Source organism: Falco rusticolus, chromosome 6 (assembly GCF_015220075.1).
Source record: "Falco rusticolus isolate bFalRus1 chromosome 6, bFalRus1.pri, whole genome shotgun sequence".
NCBI lineage: Eukaryota > Metazoa > Chordata > Aves > Falconiformes > Falconidae > Falco > Falco rusticolus.
The window spans coordinates 85,907,768-85,922,023 of NC_051192.1; the positions used below are offsets into that span (position 1 = coordinate 85,907,768).

The 14,256-nt window shown below is 40.8% G+C and overlaps 1 protein-coding gene across 4 annotated transcripts in view; it reads right to left on the reverse strand.

The window, feature by feature from the left end:
• Nucleotides 1-14,256, reverse strand: part of RNGTT (RNA guanylyltransferase and 5'-phosphatase) — a 193,439-nt gene that overhangs the window by 26,030 nt on the left and 153,153 nt on the right. For 3 of the 4 annotated variants that reach the window (XM_037391363.1, XM_037391362.1, XM_037391364.1), the window contains one exon: nt 8,105-8,171. The exons of the other annotated variant lie outside the window; for it this stretch is intronic. In XM_037391363.1, the coding sequence (XP_037247260.1) occupies nt 8,105-8,171 (67 nt within the window). The remainder of the gene's footprint in view (nt 1-8,104; nt 8,172-14,256) is intronic. 4 annotated transcript variants of the gene reach the window in all.

The following is a 14,256-nucleotide window of genomic DNA, read 5'->3' on the forward strand; positions in this document are numbered from 1 at the left end:
ATTTTCAGATTATTGTCCTTGTTTCAGCTGGGACAGAGTTAATTTTCTTCTTAGTAGTTAGTACAGTGCTGTGTTCTGCCTGTGATGTGAGAACGATGTCGCTGTCGATAGGACACGGATGGTTTTAGTTGTTGCTGGGTGATGTTTATACTAAGTCAAGGGCTTTTCAGTTCCTTGGGCCCTGCCAGCCAGAGGGCTGGGGGGGCACAGAAAATTGGGAGGGGACACAGCCAGGACGGGTGACCCAAGCTAGCCAGAGACGTATTCCATGCCATGTGACACCACGCTGAGTATATAAGCTGGGGGAAGAAGAAGGAAGGGGGGGACGTTTGGCATTATGGCGTTTGTCTTCCCGAGTAACCGTTACGTGTGATGGAGCCCGGCTCTCCTGGGGACGGCTGAGCACCTGCCTGCCCATGGGCAGTGCTGAATGAATTCCTTGTTCTGCTTTGCTTGTGTGCGCGGCTTTTCCTTTACATATTAAATTGTTCTTACCTCAACCCTTGAGTTTTACATTCCTTTCCGACTCTCCTCCCCATCCCTCTGGGTGAGGGGGAGTGAGCGAGCGGCTGCGCGGTGCTTGGCTGCTGGCTGGGGTTAAACCACGACAGACACAAAGTCAAAGAAAGGCACCTTGAACTTGGGACAGAACATTTCGAGATGTGTAACCACTCCAGGTCCTGTCAGGTTCACTTCAAGTCCTAGGCTGCGCCCCTGAAAACCCTCTCGCTGCTGAAAATTAACTTATTTTTAATGCAAAACCTTCCTGCATCCCTGAGGAAGGCCAACACAGCCCGTAACCCTACGCCAGCTAACTTTTCGTACATCCCATATCATACAAGCACCCTGAACATAAAAACTAAGATGTTGAATTTGACTCAGTCCTCCATGTGAAATCAGTGCCCAAGGAAGGAAGGAATGGAAAAGGAGGACAGGTTCAGGCACCAGAAGGCATTACCTCAGCATGGTATGGCTTCCCATGAGGAGACTGTACATTGTCATCTTGTAACAATAAAAATAAGGAACAAAGCTTAAATTCCTACTCTACTGAGAAATTTATTTGGAAAGATTACCTAGCAATCAGTCCTACTTTTTAAGTGTTGGTGCTAAAACTGTTTGCATGTGCTGATTTCTGCGTGACGCACTAATACAGGTGGTTTTCACAAAAAGACGGAGTAAGAAAAAGAGAAGGATGTCCTTATGCAGCTTCTCAACAGCCCAATACTAGCCATTCCAGTGATGCCCAGTGCAGCTTCCACATCTGCCAAGAGGATATGAAAATCCTGCTGTAACATCCCACAAAACTCTCGAACATTAGAGCCACCCACCAGTTCTGTTTGAGGATGGTTAACAAGAATAAGTATATATAGTGAATGTTGATTACTTTATCCTAAGGATGGAGTTAGAACTTCAGAGAGGTAGAATATTATGCAGCTTTCTCCTCAGTCTGTGTGTTTTAATTCAGAGTGACTGTGTTTAATGAAACATAGGAACCCAGATTATCTGAGTATACCTCCTCCTTTCACAGCTATCACATCATGTAATTATCACATCCCTTCTCAACATTGTAAAGGTGTTTTTTTTCCTAGTGGAAGTATAATTCCAGATCTGTAGCACTCAAAAGTATTCTTCAGCTTTCAGAATAAAATTATTTCTGTTCAGCATAACCCATTTGTTCTCCTATCATTACTTTCCTAGTTTAAAATAATCTCCCCTTCTTCCCCTCACCACCTGTGTTAACTCTGCTAATATGAAGATGAAAGAATCCTTCTCTGACACTATCTTACTAAGCTAACCAAGCAAGTTACTACTATTTTTCTTTAATTTGACAGGCCTCTGTTCAGCTCAGTGGTATCTCTTTCAGTTTGAAATCATTTGTCTTCAACGTGAACAACCAGAATCAAACACCTACAGATAAATCTGTATTTCCTTTTTCTCAGGAACATCTCGCTCCAGAGATTCTAGGGCTGTATTTGTCGTCATCTTCAAGCTGAAGGCATGATACCCTTCTGTTTTAGTCTATGGCATTTCACATCGCATAAGATACAGTAACAGCACAAAATAATAAGAAAGGGAGATAGGCAACAGAAACAAAACCCAGATTATGACTTCACCATGTGATAAAAAAGAAGCCTTTTCCTGCTGTGGTAGTGAATGCAAACATCTCTCGGTGTGTATGAAAGTCCAGTAAGCAAAGCATCAAATAATTAGGGCATCAGCATACTCCTACTGGCTGTCAACAGGCATAAAGGGAAAACTTTTACACCTATTTTCCTAAAAGACTGTACAGACCACGCTGTCATTGCGGAGCTCTGTAAGGACAGCAACTGAGTGTATGGCGAAAGTTGTACTGATTCACCTCCTAGATCTGAAGTAAGTCTGAAGAGCTGTACCCTAACAAGGCGCTCTGTATCTGTCCTCTGTGACTAGACAGTGGCAGTCCACCCAGGTTTGGCATCACTAATTGGTAGTAGAAGTCACTGCCGCTCAGGGAGGAAAACCATGCCAGCTTCAGCTAAGAAATCAGCAGCTTATCCTAGCTTAAGAAACAAGCTCTTGGAAGCAGCAAGTTCACCAATTCATTCCTTTTCCCTCTTCTTTCAGGAGAAGATTGTTCAGCAAATTGTGGCCAATCACTTCAGTAATCACCTACAGATACTGCTCGTTTGATACTGCTGAAGAAGTCATGAATTAGGTCTAGCCTGGTTCTCAGACATCGGCTGAGCCTCAGTGTCTGGACAAAGGTAACAGAGCTGTGTTGAAGATGGTTCAGCTCTTGGGAATTCTCTGAGGTGCTGCAAAGCTGCCTGCAGAAGTAAAGGTGGATGTATGTGTATCTGGAGGGTCTACTGGTTTTGATGTGATATTACCGGAAAAATTATTCTGGGGTGATTACCTCCTGTAAGGCCTCTCTCTGGCAGAACTCCACTATGCTTCATGTTTTAAGTTAAAAGTGAATTTGCCAAGGGAAAATGAGGCAGTTGGGCAAATAATAGCTTAGACCCAAACTGCATTCCCGGAGTGTAGGTGGTACGTTTAGCTTCTCAGCAATCAGCAATACTGTTCTCAAGTTTAACAAAATCATAGATAATGGTTACTGAGCTGCGGGCCAGAGCAGAGAGCTTGATTTCTTGCTAGTCCTTGACAGCAAGGCTGCTGTAACTACAGCAGCAAGTTGCCCAGAAGCAAAATTAAAACTTTCAGAATCTTTCCACTGGGCTCCTACCATAGAAACAAAATACTAAGAACACATCGCTATTTCCAAAATACTCTTTTCACCATAACTGTCCTCATATTCTATTAAATCAAACAATTCTATCTTGAACAAAGTAGTATTTATTATGAAACTTTTTAATAACTACTCTTAAAATACTAAAAATAAAATAGCAGTAATTAATCTTTATTTAAATGGTAATTTAATGTGTTAAGAGCCCAAAATGAAACTAGTCATTAGCTCAATAGTAAAGACTGCCAGAAGCTTCATTACCGATTAATAATGGAGAACAGAGTGTACTGAACACTTTCCCCTAATCCCAGAAGCAACTAGGAACTGAACTGCAAAAACTTACCATCTTAATAAATTGATTAAACAATATAATTTTCTTTATAGTTATAATTACTGGATATAGCGTTGCTAAGTTTTCTTTCTAATCTACATTGATCAAATCTCTATTTTAAAAACGTGTCATATATGTCATCAAGACTCCTTGCTCTGTAAACAGGTTAAACTGTAACATACCCTTCCATCAGGTGACTATTACGTATGCTGGGACAATGGATGTAGTTACTTCCAGTAAACACAAAATTTCTATGATAAAGATTTTGCCTTAATAGCTGCATTTTACTAAAAGAATACTAACAATAACTTAATGTAGATAGATTTAAGAAAGTTTGCCAGTTAATTACAGCTGATGTCAATGCTCTATCTTGCCGATCAAGATTGTCACTTATAGAAACCTTTCTTGTTTCATCCAGTTTCCAAGAGATATTTAATAAATACAACCACTTAAGAGCCAAAGAAAGCTGCAAATCACTGAATTGCTCTGAAGTTCTTTGAATGAATGCAGAAGTATATGACAGTAACTACTACTACCACTAGCACCGCTACTTAAATGGGAAAAAAAACCCAAACATAAACATTTATGGTGAAACTGTTCTACAACACCTTTGAACAGACACTAGAATTAAGCAATAATTTAGAATAATTTCATTTAGAAACAAAATAGAATTATTAAGAGAAACTACTCTCTGTGAAATTGATTCCTTCAATATAATCTTAAAGAATAGTCCCCTGGAAATACAATGAGAATTCATTGCCACAGAGAATTTGACTTTCAAATCATTAATTCATTTAATACTCTCAGCACCTGAAACAGCCATCGTTTTTATAACCCACTGAACTCACTGAAACTTAGTGAATATTACCCTAGAAAAAAGCAGTCACAAACACTATACAATAACTGAAAAGTTCTGTACCATGAACTCTGTTCAAAGTAGCAATACACAAAATCTATGAACTGGTACATTATTGGAAAAGAAAAGTCCTAGGCAGATTCCTCTAGCCAGGAAAACACTTCTTTCCCCACTTCTTCCAATTTATCTGCTATCAGATACAGGATTCGAAACCTTGAGGACTGAATGCTTCACTCTTTTTTTTTTTTCCTTTTCTATAATGAAATAGAGAGATCAAACATTTATGAAGTACTACCACTGACACTACTGAAAGCAAGTCAGGAGGAAGATCAGGTAATTTCGGTTAATCTTACGAGTTCATCTATGTCTCAGAAACATTATAAATATTAATAAGTATTAATGAATTATTGATAGGAGAAAGACAGACACAGAAAAAATCATCCTAGAAGAGATGTTAGTATTTCAAACTCTTCTCCCAGACTTGCTAGCTATAGCCTTCATCATCAAAGACACTGGTGCAATTATCTCCTGCAAAGTTCTGGAAAAATCAAACTTGTTTACTTTTGGGAAGGGATACTTTGATAAGGAGTTTCTCTCTTTGCAGTTTTGTAAATGCACATAAATTATAACATGAATTTATGAGTACTAGCATGGCAGTTTATATGTTTACTATGAATATTTCAAAGGCCTGGTAACACTCCTATTTGTCCAACTGAAAGTGCACTAAAATGCATTGGAAGTAGTGCTGTATAACAATGCTTCACTTTCAAGTCATAAATCTACACTGACGGAGGAGCGTAGTGGTTTGGGGCATTCCATAATGCAAGAAATGCCGTATCTTAACGGAATACATGATACTTGGGATGTTTGCAAATGAACACGGGTGGGTAATTTATATAATGAGAGAGACCAATCCATCACACAGTGAGCAAAAGTGTATCTGAACTAAAAGGTTACAAAGACTCTGCCTTATAGATATTCCAGGACCAAATGCGGCTCACAGGTCTTTAACTGGGGGAATCATTAGCAACCACGTATGAAAGATCTGAAGAACTGCCGGGGGAAGAAGGAAAGAAACTTGTGTCAATAGCTGCAAAAGACCACTGTACATCTCCAGAATACATACATTTCTTTTCGCAGCACCAACGCTCAATCATTTTTGGTGCTGAGGATCTCGATGGAGTTGCAACCTTATCACTCTACACCAGGCCCTCCTGCTCTCATGCTGCCAACATCCTTCTAGAATCTCCAAGCAATCATATGGGAGCCTCAATTAAAAAAACATTGTTTTTGTTAACTGTATGCCATTTCCCAGTTGCAGCTAATAATACAAGCCACAGAAGAGATGACCCTGAGACAAATTAGCTTGCTACTTCAGGATTACCTTTAGCATCTGAAACAAAGCAAAGCAACGGTGTGCAAATGTATGCCCATATATGCCTATAGCTTCAAAAATAAAAGTTACGTTTTACGGAGTACAGCTTGTGGAATTAGCTTACTCAAACCTGTCCACGTAATGTACAGTAATTTAGTGGGTAATAAGCTTTGTTTTTCCTGGGTAGTAACTGAAAGTTATTTTGAATATCCACAATACCTACTCTGTGGCAAGCACGACACTTAGGATGAAACTACACCAGCAATATACCAGAAAGTCTAATATTAACCTACTCTAAACTAATATGTCAGACATTTATCAAGCACTGTACCATTTGTAATACAAAAACAGCAAAGAGAAAGCATTATTGTGCTCATATCTTGAATATTGAGCCATTCCTTACCTTAAAAAAGGCAACAGTAGAAATACATAAGGGTACGAAGAATAAAAACAGTGTTGATTGGAGATACTGAATGGTTGGTTACAGGGAACAATTAAATAGTTTAAAGTTTTGTAGCTGGGAAGATGCAAGATTGGGGTAATGTGGAAGAGAAGATAAAGTCAGGAATGACTGCTCACCATTCTTCCTGACATAAGGTCTAGGTTGAATCAAAATGAATTATTAGGCAGTAAGTTTAAAAGAAATAAAATACCTTAACTCACAGAGACAGTGTGGCTTTGTATGCTGAAAATTTAGTGGAAAATCCCTTAGGCACATTGAAGGAGGAAGGTCCATCTAAGTCTACTAAGAACCAGGATGCAAATACAACTTTTCCAGCAGAAAAGGCCCTGCATGCAAATTGCAGGGAACTGGCTGCGTACTTATAGTTATCCTGTTTTTTCACTGTTTCCCTAAGCATTTGCCCGTGATACGATACTTAGTCCTGCAGCCTGACTCTGTGCAGCATCTGCTTTGCAGCTGTCCTGTGAGCAGAAGGCCCTCTGCCTGACTGCAAGCGATGGGAGTACCACTGCCGACCGCAGATGGCTGAAAATGAGTGCAGCGTACACCTCCTCTCTCCCAAATCCACCTAGTGACCTTACAAACTCTCCCCAGCCATAGGGAAAACTTCTGCATTTTGCTGTTTATTATTAGAAATGGATGGGGCAGTTAAGGGTGAGACTGGGGCCTCATTTGGAAAGGGAGAACAGTATGGAAGAACTTCTATAAAGCATTTAAACAAGCGCTATTCCGAAATTATCACCAAAACCACACAAGCTTATTTGTGATGAAACTACTGGCAAGATGTTTCATGCAAGAAACATTTAAATTGTTTGATTATTAGCCAAACTGAATAATACACATATAGGAACTGGGGAGACGACAGAAAAGGGAGAGGGAAGATAAAAAGCATTTATCTGTTATTTTCAAGTAATTTTAAAACAATACTAAGGTTTAAGCTATAAAAAACAGGTATTTACTAGATATAGTTGGGAATGCTGTTCTTTCCTAATGTAATTAGGGATGTGGCAAAGGAACACATCTGAGTTTTGGAAATTAAGTTTCATTTTGATGTAAAACAAAACAAAGGCTTTTAACACACTGAGAGGCACAAGTGTGTGCACACAATGGAGGGACCAATGCTGCCAAGAGTGCAGAAAGTCATTACAGGTATCATCTGGGGCAGGGGAACATTTCAGCACTCTGAAATGGATACCCCATTTCCACATCCCAGCATAATGACTAACATGTTGATGCCTCCCTCTCCTTGCCCTAAGAAAAATCCTAACGAAACCCATCAAAATCAGTCCATATATTCTTGTAAAATGTTTTTGTTCGTAAGTGACATGACAGTAACTAATTAGCAACTGGCAAGTAGAAATGTGAAATTATTATAGTTTGACTGAAGGAAAAGAAACAGTAAGTCATAAACCACAAATGATTTTCCAGCAATTGTATGAGTCTTTCATAATAAATCTATCCATACCGGGAAAACAATCTGTGCTTTTTACTGCAGTGTCTTCCCTCTCAAGGATCACTAAAGAATTACAGAGTTCCAAAAGTGGCTTTGTTTTGAAATGTCTCTGACAAGGTAACCTAAAAAAAAAGACCCCACCCCAAACATTTTCCTTCCAATAATTAACCCAGAGTAAAAATTAATCAAAAGGATAAAAAACCCTAAACTTCTTTGGCAAGTACACAGATGTAACTAGAAGAAAACCCAGAATATGGTAAACATCACCAAAGTAGCACTATTTCCCATAATTTTTCCTGAAGCTATATTGATAACTTGGATTTCTCTAAGACAAGACTTAAATGATACAGAAGTGAAATAATTTAAATAGCCACCTCCCCCCCTAGCTTATTAATCGTACCTTAATTTGTGCAAAAGGTCTGTCAAAGTTTCCAACATAAAGAAGACCAACATTCTGGGTGAGTAGCCTAAAAAAATGAAAAAAATCTTTTAAGATATCACTTTACATCCATAAGGTTTTTTTTGCATCTCCAGTAGTTGTTACTGAACCCTAGCAGGGTAACAAGCTTCATCACAATAGCAAGAGCTACCTCTGCAAATCTGATTCTAGTTGAACTACCACAAAAAAGGCAAGACGTGCATTAAAGATGTATGCACACCGGTAACTTGTGTTTATGGTACAAACAGCTTTTCAACAAAATCATTTCACAGGCTTCTTTGTGACGGCTGTCACTCAGTAACATGGAAGAACAGCAGGCAGGTGCCTCTTCTATTAGAGACAAAGGGGCAGCACCAGAAAAGTCTAGTAAACACACATTCAGAGCAGCAGGCCTCAGTTAAAATAGACCAGGGCAAATAAAAATACGCACAGTAATACAAAAGTGACATCACAAGTAGAAAAATAACAAAGAATCTCTGCAATACTGTCTAATGGCTTCCTATATAAAAAGAACCCCAGATGCAGTTAGTGCCTGCTATTCTCTTCAACTCTTTATATAAAGTTGCTGCGTCCACCACCAAGATCCAGAGGGACAGCAGGTAAGTTGACTCAAGCGACTGACTGTCGGTACGTCTGGAAAAGGGTTAGTCTGAGCTCTGCAGATCCCGTGCAAGTCAATGCTATTACTACGCAAGCTCCAAATCCCAGAGGAGCATTAGGGTGAACGGACAGGCAAGAACATCTCTGGCCAGTAACAAGGGTAGGAGAGCGCTGTGCTGTTCAGACTGGACAACCACAACGTTCTGGCTAAGCACAGGCATAGCGGTCATTCCCTCTAGTTTAGAGACTCCAGAAGTGTCACACTGAAGTACAGGCACCCCATAATAAGGAGAACTTTGACAAACCCTTGAAAGGGTTTCTGTTTTGATTAAAAGGGACATTCAAACCCCATCATACTGTTCAGTAGCTCCAAGTTTTCATTAAGCATTTGCTATTTTATATTTCCTTCAATTTTACATCCCATTCCCTTTAGTAATATGGCCTCAAATATGAATTAAATTAAATAACCAGAAATAAGTATGAAGGTAGGGATCATGCTGCTTAAGACTGACACTAAGGTGTCTCTTTCTTATGTTTTTAAGCATATATATAACTTTTATTTCATACTGAGTTACGTATTTTTTTTCTACATACAAACCAGCTTTAACTTTTAACTCATTTCTCACCATCGCCAGGCCTGTTTTCGTAAACAAAACAGAAACTAAGATGGCAGTAAATCGTTTTAACCCCACAGAATGTACACATCTTCGTATGATTTTGATTCTTTCCATTTCTGACAGCAATATGATATATATGACCATAAACGGGTTCACCAACAGTGGGAACTGGCGGAACACAGCAAAATCACAACATCGAAACATTCACATATATAAAACGGTTAAGTAAGAAGTGGTGTGGAACAGTATATTGTCATCAAAGAATCCTTCTGTAATTAGATACGGTCTGCAAAAATTTCCTGGGCATTGACAGAAATACCCAAATGAAGGGAAGACTAGTAAGGATCAGAGCACTTCCGTCACAGTATGGACAGGCAGCTGCCTTCCTCCCCTTGCCCATCCATAGTCCGGACTCCATCGGGAAGATCAGTACTGTTTCGCAATGGTTCTGCAGTATATGGAAGTCATGCTGACCATATCACACTCATTTTCAGTCACAATAAGTCAAATTTATTCAGAACTCAGGCGTCTGCAGTTGGAAAAGCCAGCATATTGATCAAACCTCCTCCTAGGATTATAAAGCAAACCTGGAAAACATTTAAGGGTTTTCTAAATGAAAAGAAACACAAGTAATTAGCAAAAAAAGGTTAAAAGAGAATCTGTAAAAAGAATTCAGGGTATGTCACAATATTTATGAGGGGCACCTTAAAGGAAAAATGTATTCTTAAAAAGAACTGCACGCAATTATTGTAAGGCCAAAAAGGAAAAAAAAAATAAAAAATCCACTAACTGCATTTCTAGTAAGGTACCTAAAAAAAGAGAAGACGTACAGTGTGATTATTCCCATGTGGTCATTTTTCACATTGTTTTCTTTACCAGATAGAAATGTAGGACCATTAAAAATCTGAGTCTTTAGAATAGTTTTAGGCCTTTCCAGAAGACCACACAGCCATCCAGTCTACACTGTTTAACTTGCTATCACTTATGTATGCCCAAAACCTGCAAACAAACTGCAAGAATTGGCTTCCTTAATAAGATTGATATTGACACAGCACAGGCTTATTACTATTTGTTCACCTTTCACTGCCTTGGCTGAAAAGTGTTTTACTTGTATTTTTTTATTTGTATTTATATGGCATTTCAAAAAGGCAATGTTAATTCAGTGCGATGCTAGCAAAATTTTCAGGGAATAGAAAGTTATTTGTAACTCTCCATTGCTTAAATAAAAGGTTGCATTCTTTGTTTCTCTAGTTTTCACATTCTTCTTGAATTCTGAAGTTCAACATTTTTTCACCAACATGCAAAACCAGTCAGTTTTTGATAAAAGTACTCAATGAGGCTGAAATGAGCATCCCAATATAATGATAATCTAATGTTCTGAAATACTCTGGTTTTCTGCCTCTAAATGGTCTGAGCAATTAAAAAATTCTGAATCTCATTATTATTATAAGCTCTTTTACTTTAGGGTCTTATCAGCATAATCTCCGTATTTCATAGAATCAGCTCACACAGCAGAGTCTGGACAGGTAAGCAGCCGGGGGCAAGGGTCAGTGCTGAGGCTCTGGATCAGCCAAGCTACTCCAGGAGTGTTACCCCCCACTCCACAGCCACCAGTGGCAGTATCGAAAAAACATGTGCCATTGAGGAGAGGGGTGAGAGGGAGGAGGATGTCCCAGTCTCCATCTCACCCATAGGAACTCAGCCCAACCGATCTCCACATTATCATGAAGATGTGCTCCTCACCAATCGGAATGTTCAGGTTACACACAGCCATTCTTGCAGTTCTCTATCATAACATCAGGCTGCATTTTTAAGTACCTAAAATTAACTTTATACCATAAACATCAACATGTCTAAATTGATACAACTATTCACTCCTAATGCTCTCAACTAATTACCCTTTGCCTTTGAAGATTTTCCAATGGAAGGCAGGCTTGGTTATAAGCACATCTATATTTTCTTATGCCAGTGTTCTCTTTTAAAATGTCAGTCTTCTATTTCTTACCTAATTTCACATTTGAACAGTTCTATTCTCAAAACACCATCAGCAGTTCTCAACACCTAACCCTGCTAGCAGCTAGGTGTAATCACCTGTAATTGGCCAAATCAATACCAGCCCAAGAAACAGTGGTGACAGTTTCACAGCACAATTACAATCTTGAATTTCACATTCAAATAATTACCTTAAAATTATGTGAAACAATCGTCAAAAATGTAAATGTCTACTGGCACTTCAATATATATATTTACTTTTACTTGAAAATATGTAGCAATATACAAAGATACCTCAACTAATCACATTAGCTCAGACTGCCATTCAATACGTTATCTCTTCCATTCAATACATTATAACACAATTCCAATTTTTTTCTGGAAGCAGAAGGAAAGAAACATCGCTCCAAGAAGCGGTGGTTCTTCAAGATGTGCTGTTCATATGTAACATTACATTCCCTGCACTCCTGTCCTGTACACCCAAGTGAGCAGACTTCTGGCTCGATGTGCCTGTTAGGGCTGTACCATTACGTTCCATGTGAACAGCATAAAAAAAAATCAGAAAGTATCAGGACAACCCACATCTGACTTTTGCAAATATAATGCCAAGGTCTTAAAGCCCTTCAAGTACCAAGAAAACACTGCTATACGGTGACCACCAAAACTCCCGATTTTCTGCCCCCAGAACCCCAGATTTGGCTTTCTCTGGTGTAAACCGTAGCCAGTGTTCTCCACGCCCGAGCTGCAGAAGCCAGGCGCTGCTGCCCGGGGGGAAGCTGGCTGTAGGAGCGGGCACGGTCAGGGACAGCGATTCAAAAAACGCGGTGGCAATAGTGATGTGAAGGGGGTAAATGCAAATAAATACAGGACAGGATTAAGGGCTTGGGTGAAAGAAAACTTGGAATAAGGCAGCGTGAGACAGCAAGGAATGTGGAACGTGAGGGATGAGAGAGGTATAAAGGAGTGGCAAAGCAGCCCTCTGTGTTGGAAAGCATTGGGGCAGAGCTCCGGGCTGAGAAGCCTGGCGGCCTAGGGCTACAAGAGCAGTAGAGACTGACATATCACAGAGCTCACCCTCCCTGACCTTGCTTTGTGGGCCAGGACAGTCCCAGAACCATCACCACCTTCCTACCGGCTTTGGCCACGGGAAGTAGACTGACCGCTGGCTACGGACTTTCCGAGGGCAGCACATCTCCAAGAAACCTGACCATTTCCTCTTCTCCACACATGGTCTGTCCCCGGTAAGTCGCCGAGAGCTGTCTGCCGAGATGAAGGTGAGTATTTCAAGATACCCTTAAGAAAGACTGAGCTCACAAGCTCACCGACGCACCAGTGCTCCAGCCATTAAGTAGTGCTTTGTGAAGGCAGAAAGCAGCCGTCAAATAGTTCCTCCACATCTTGTCGGGAGGTATATCTTGAGAACATCACTTCAGCTTGATCTGAACCCCAGACGCTGACCCCTTCAGGCTCCAAGGGCTGCCTGGGAAGTCCGCTCAGGTTATCAAACCGGGCCATGCAAACTGCAAAGCTGAAAACACAACTTCTGAGCAGCTCAGACACAAACCAGTCGGGAGTTTCTCTCTAGGCTATCTGGATCCCGGCGCTGCTGTGCAGGAAGGAGGTTTCCAGAAAGGAGCATGCAGAGAAATAAAGGAGCAGGTGGAGCCAGGAGCCGCTGCCTCTCACAGGAGCAAGTTACTGCAGATTAGCTGAACGCGGTAACTTGCTCCTGTGCGAGGCAGCAGCTCCTGTGCTTGCTCCGTTGCAAGACCGGTGGCGTATCGTGCAGGAACACAGACTGAGACTTCAGCTCTAACCAACAGCACAGAGGTCAGACAGGCGGGGAAAGCAGGGAGCACGGAGTGAGAAATGCAATGTGTGTAGCAGAATGGCTGAAAAGAGGTAAGGTAACTGGAAGGGTGGACTGTGCCAAAGGAAAATGATGGCCAATGGACAGGCATGTGGGCTTGAGTTGTCTGGTTTTTCAGGATGAAAGCTGCCATGAAACACAGGCAGTGGTAGGCATTCAGAGCTGCCGACAGCAATGCTTCAGTTATTCACTGCCCCTGAGAAACAGAACACCTCTTCCTTATATTTCCACAAGAACACTCACCCAAACCCCAGAGCTGATGACAATTTACCAAATAGTATCTTGCAGTATTTGTATCAGGCAATCCTAAAATGTAACTTGACATACATTGTGGCAGAAGAATAGTTCGTCACTCCACATAAAGTCAGTCATTGGATTCTGTGTTTCTGGTTTTATTATTGACTGTTGCCTGTTCCTTTCACTAGCTTTTGCAACCACCAAAAAACCTTACTCTAGACAAGTCTGTGTTTGTTTTCAAGCTCAGTAAGTGCTACAGCCTGCCACCAAAGCTTTGCTAGCAGTAAAACTTCATTGTTATATCGCATAACCAGGAAAGTATTTGAGTCCATGCAAGACAGCAGAAACTTCCAAAACTCATCTTGACAGCCATGCATATCGGTTTCTACTTCTAATGATGGTGCTGAGGAGCAGCTGAGGGAACTGGGGTTGTTTAGCCTGGAGGGAAGGAGGCTGAGGGGAGACCTTATCGCTCTCTACAGCTGCCTGAAAGGAGGCTGTAGGCAGGTGGGGTCGGTCTCTCTTCCTGGATAACAAGTGACAGAGTAGAAGGAAATGTCCTCAAGTTGCACCAGGGGAGGTTTAGATTGGATGTTACGAAAAATTTCTTGCCTGAAAGCATGGTCAAGCACGGAACAGGCTGCCCAGGGACGTGGTTGAGTCACCATCCCTGGAGGTATTTAAAAGACATGCAGATGTGGTGCTTTCAGCAGAGGACAAGGGGCTGCTGCTGCTCTGGTCTGTCCTACCTGACACAAGTCTCTCCAGATCAGACAGGGTTTTTTTCTTGTTGATCT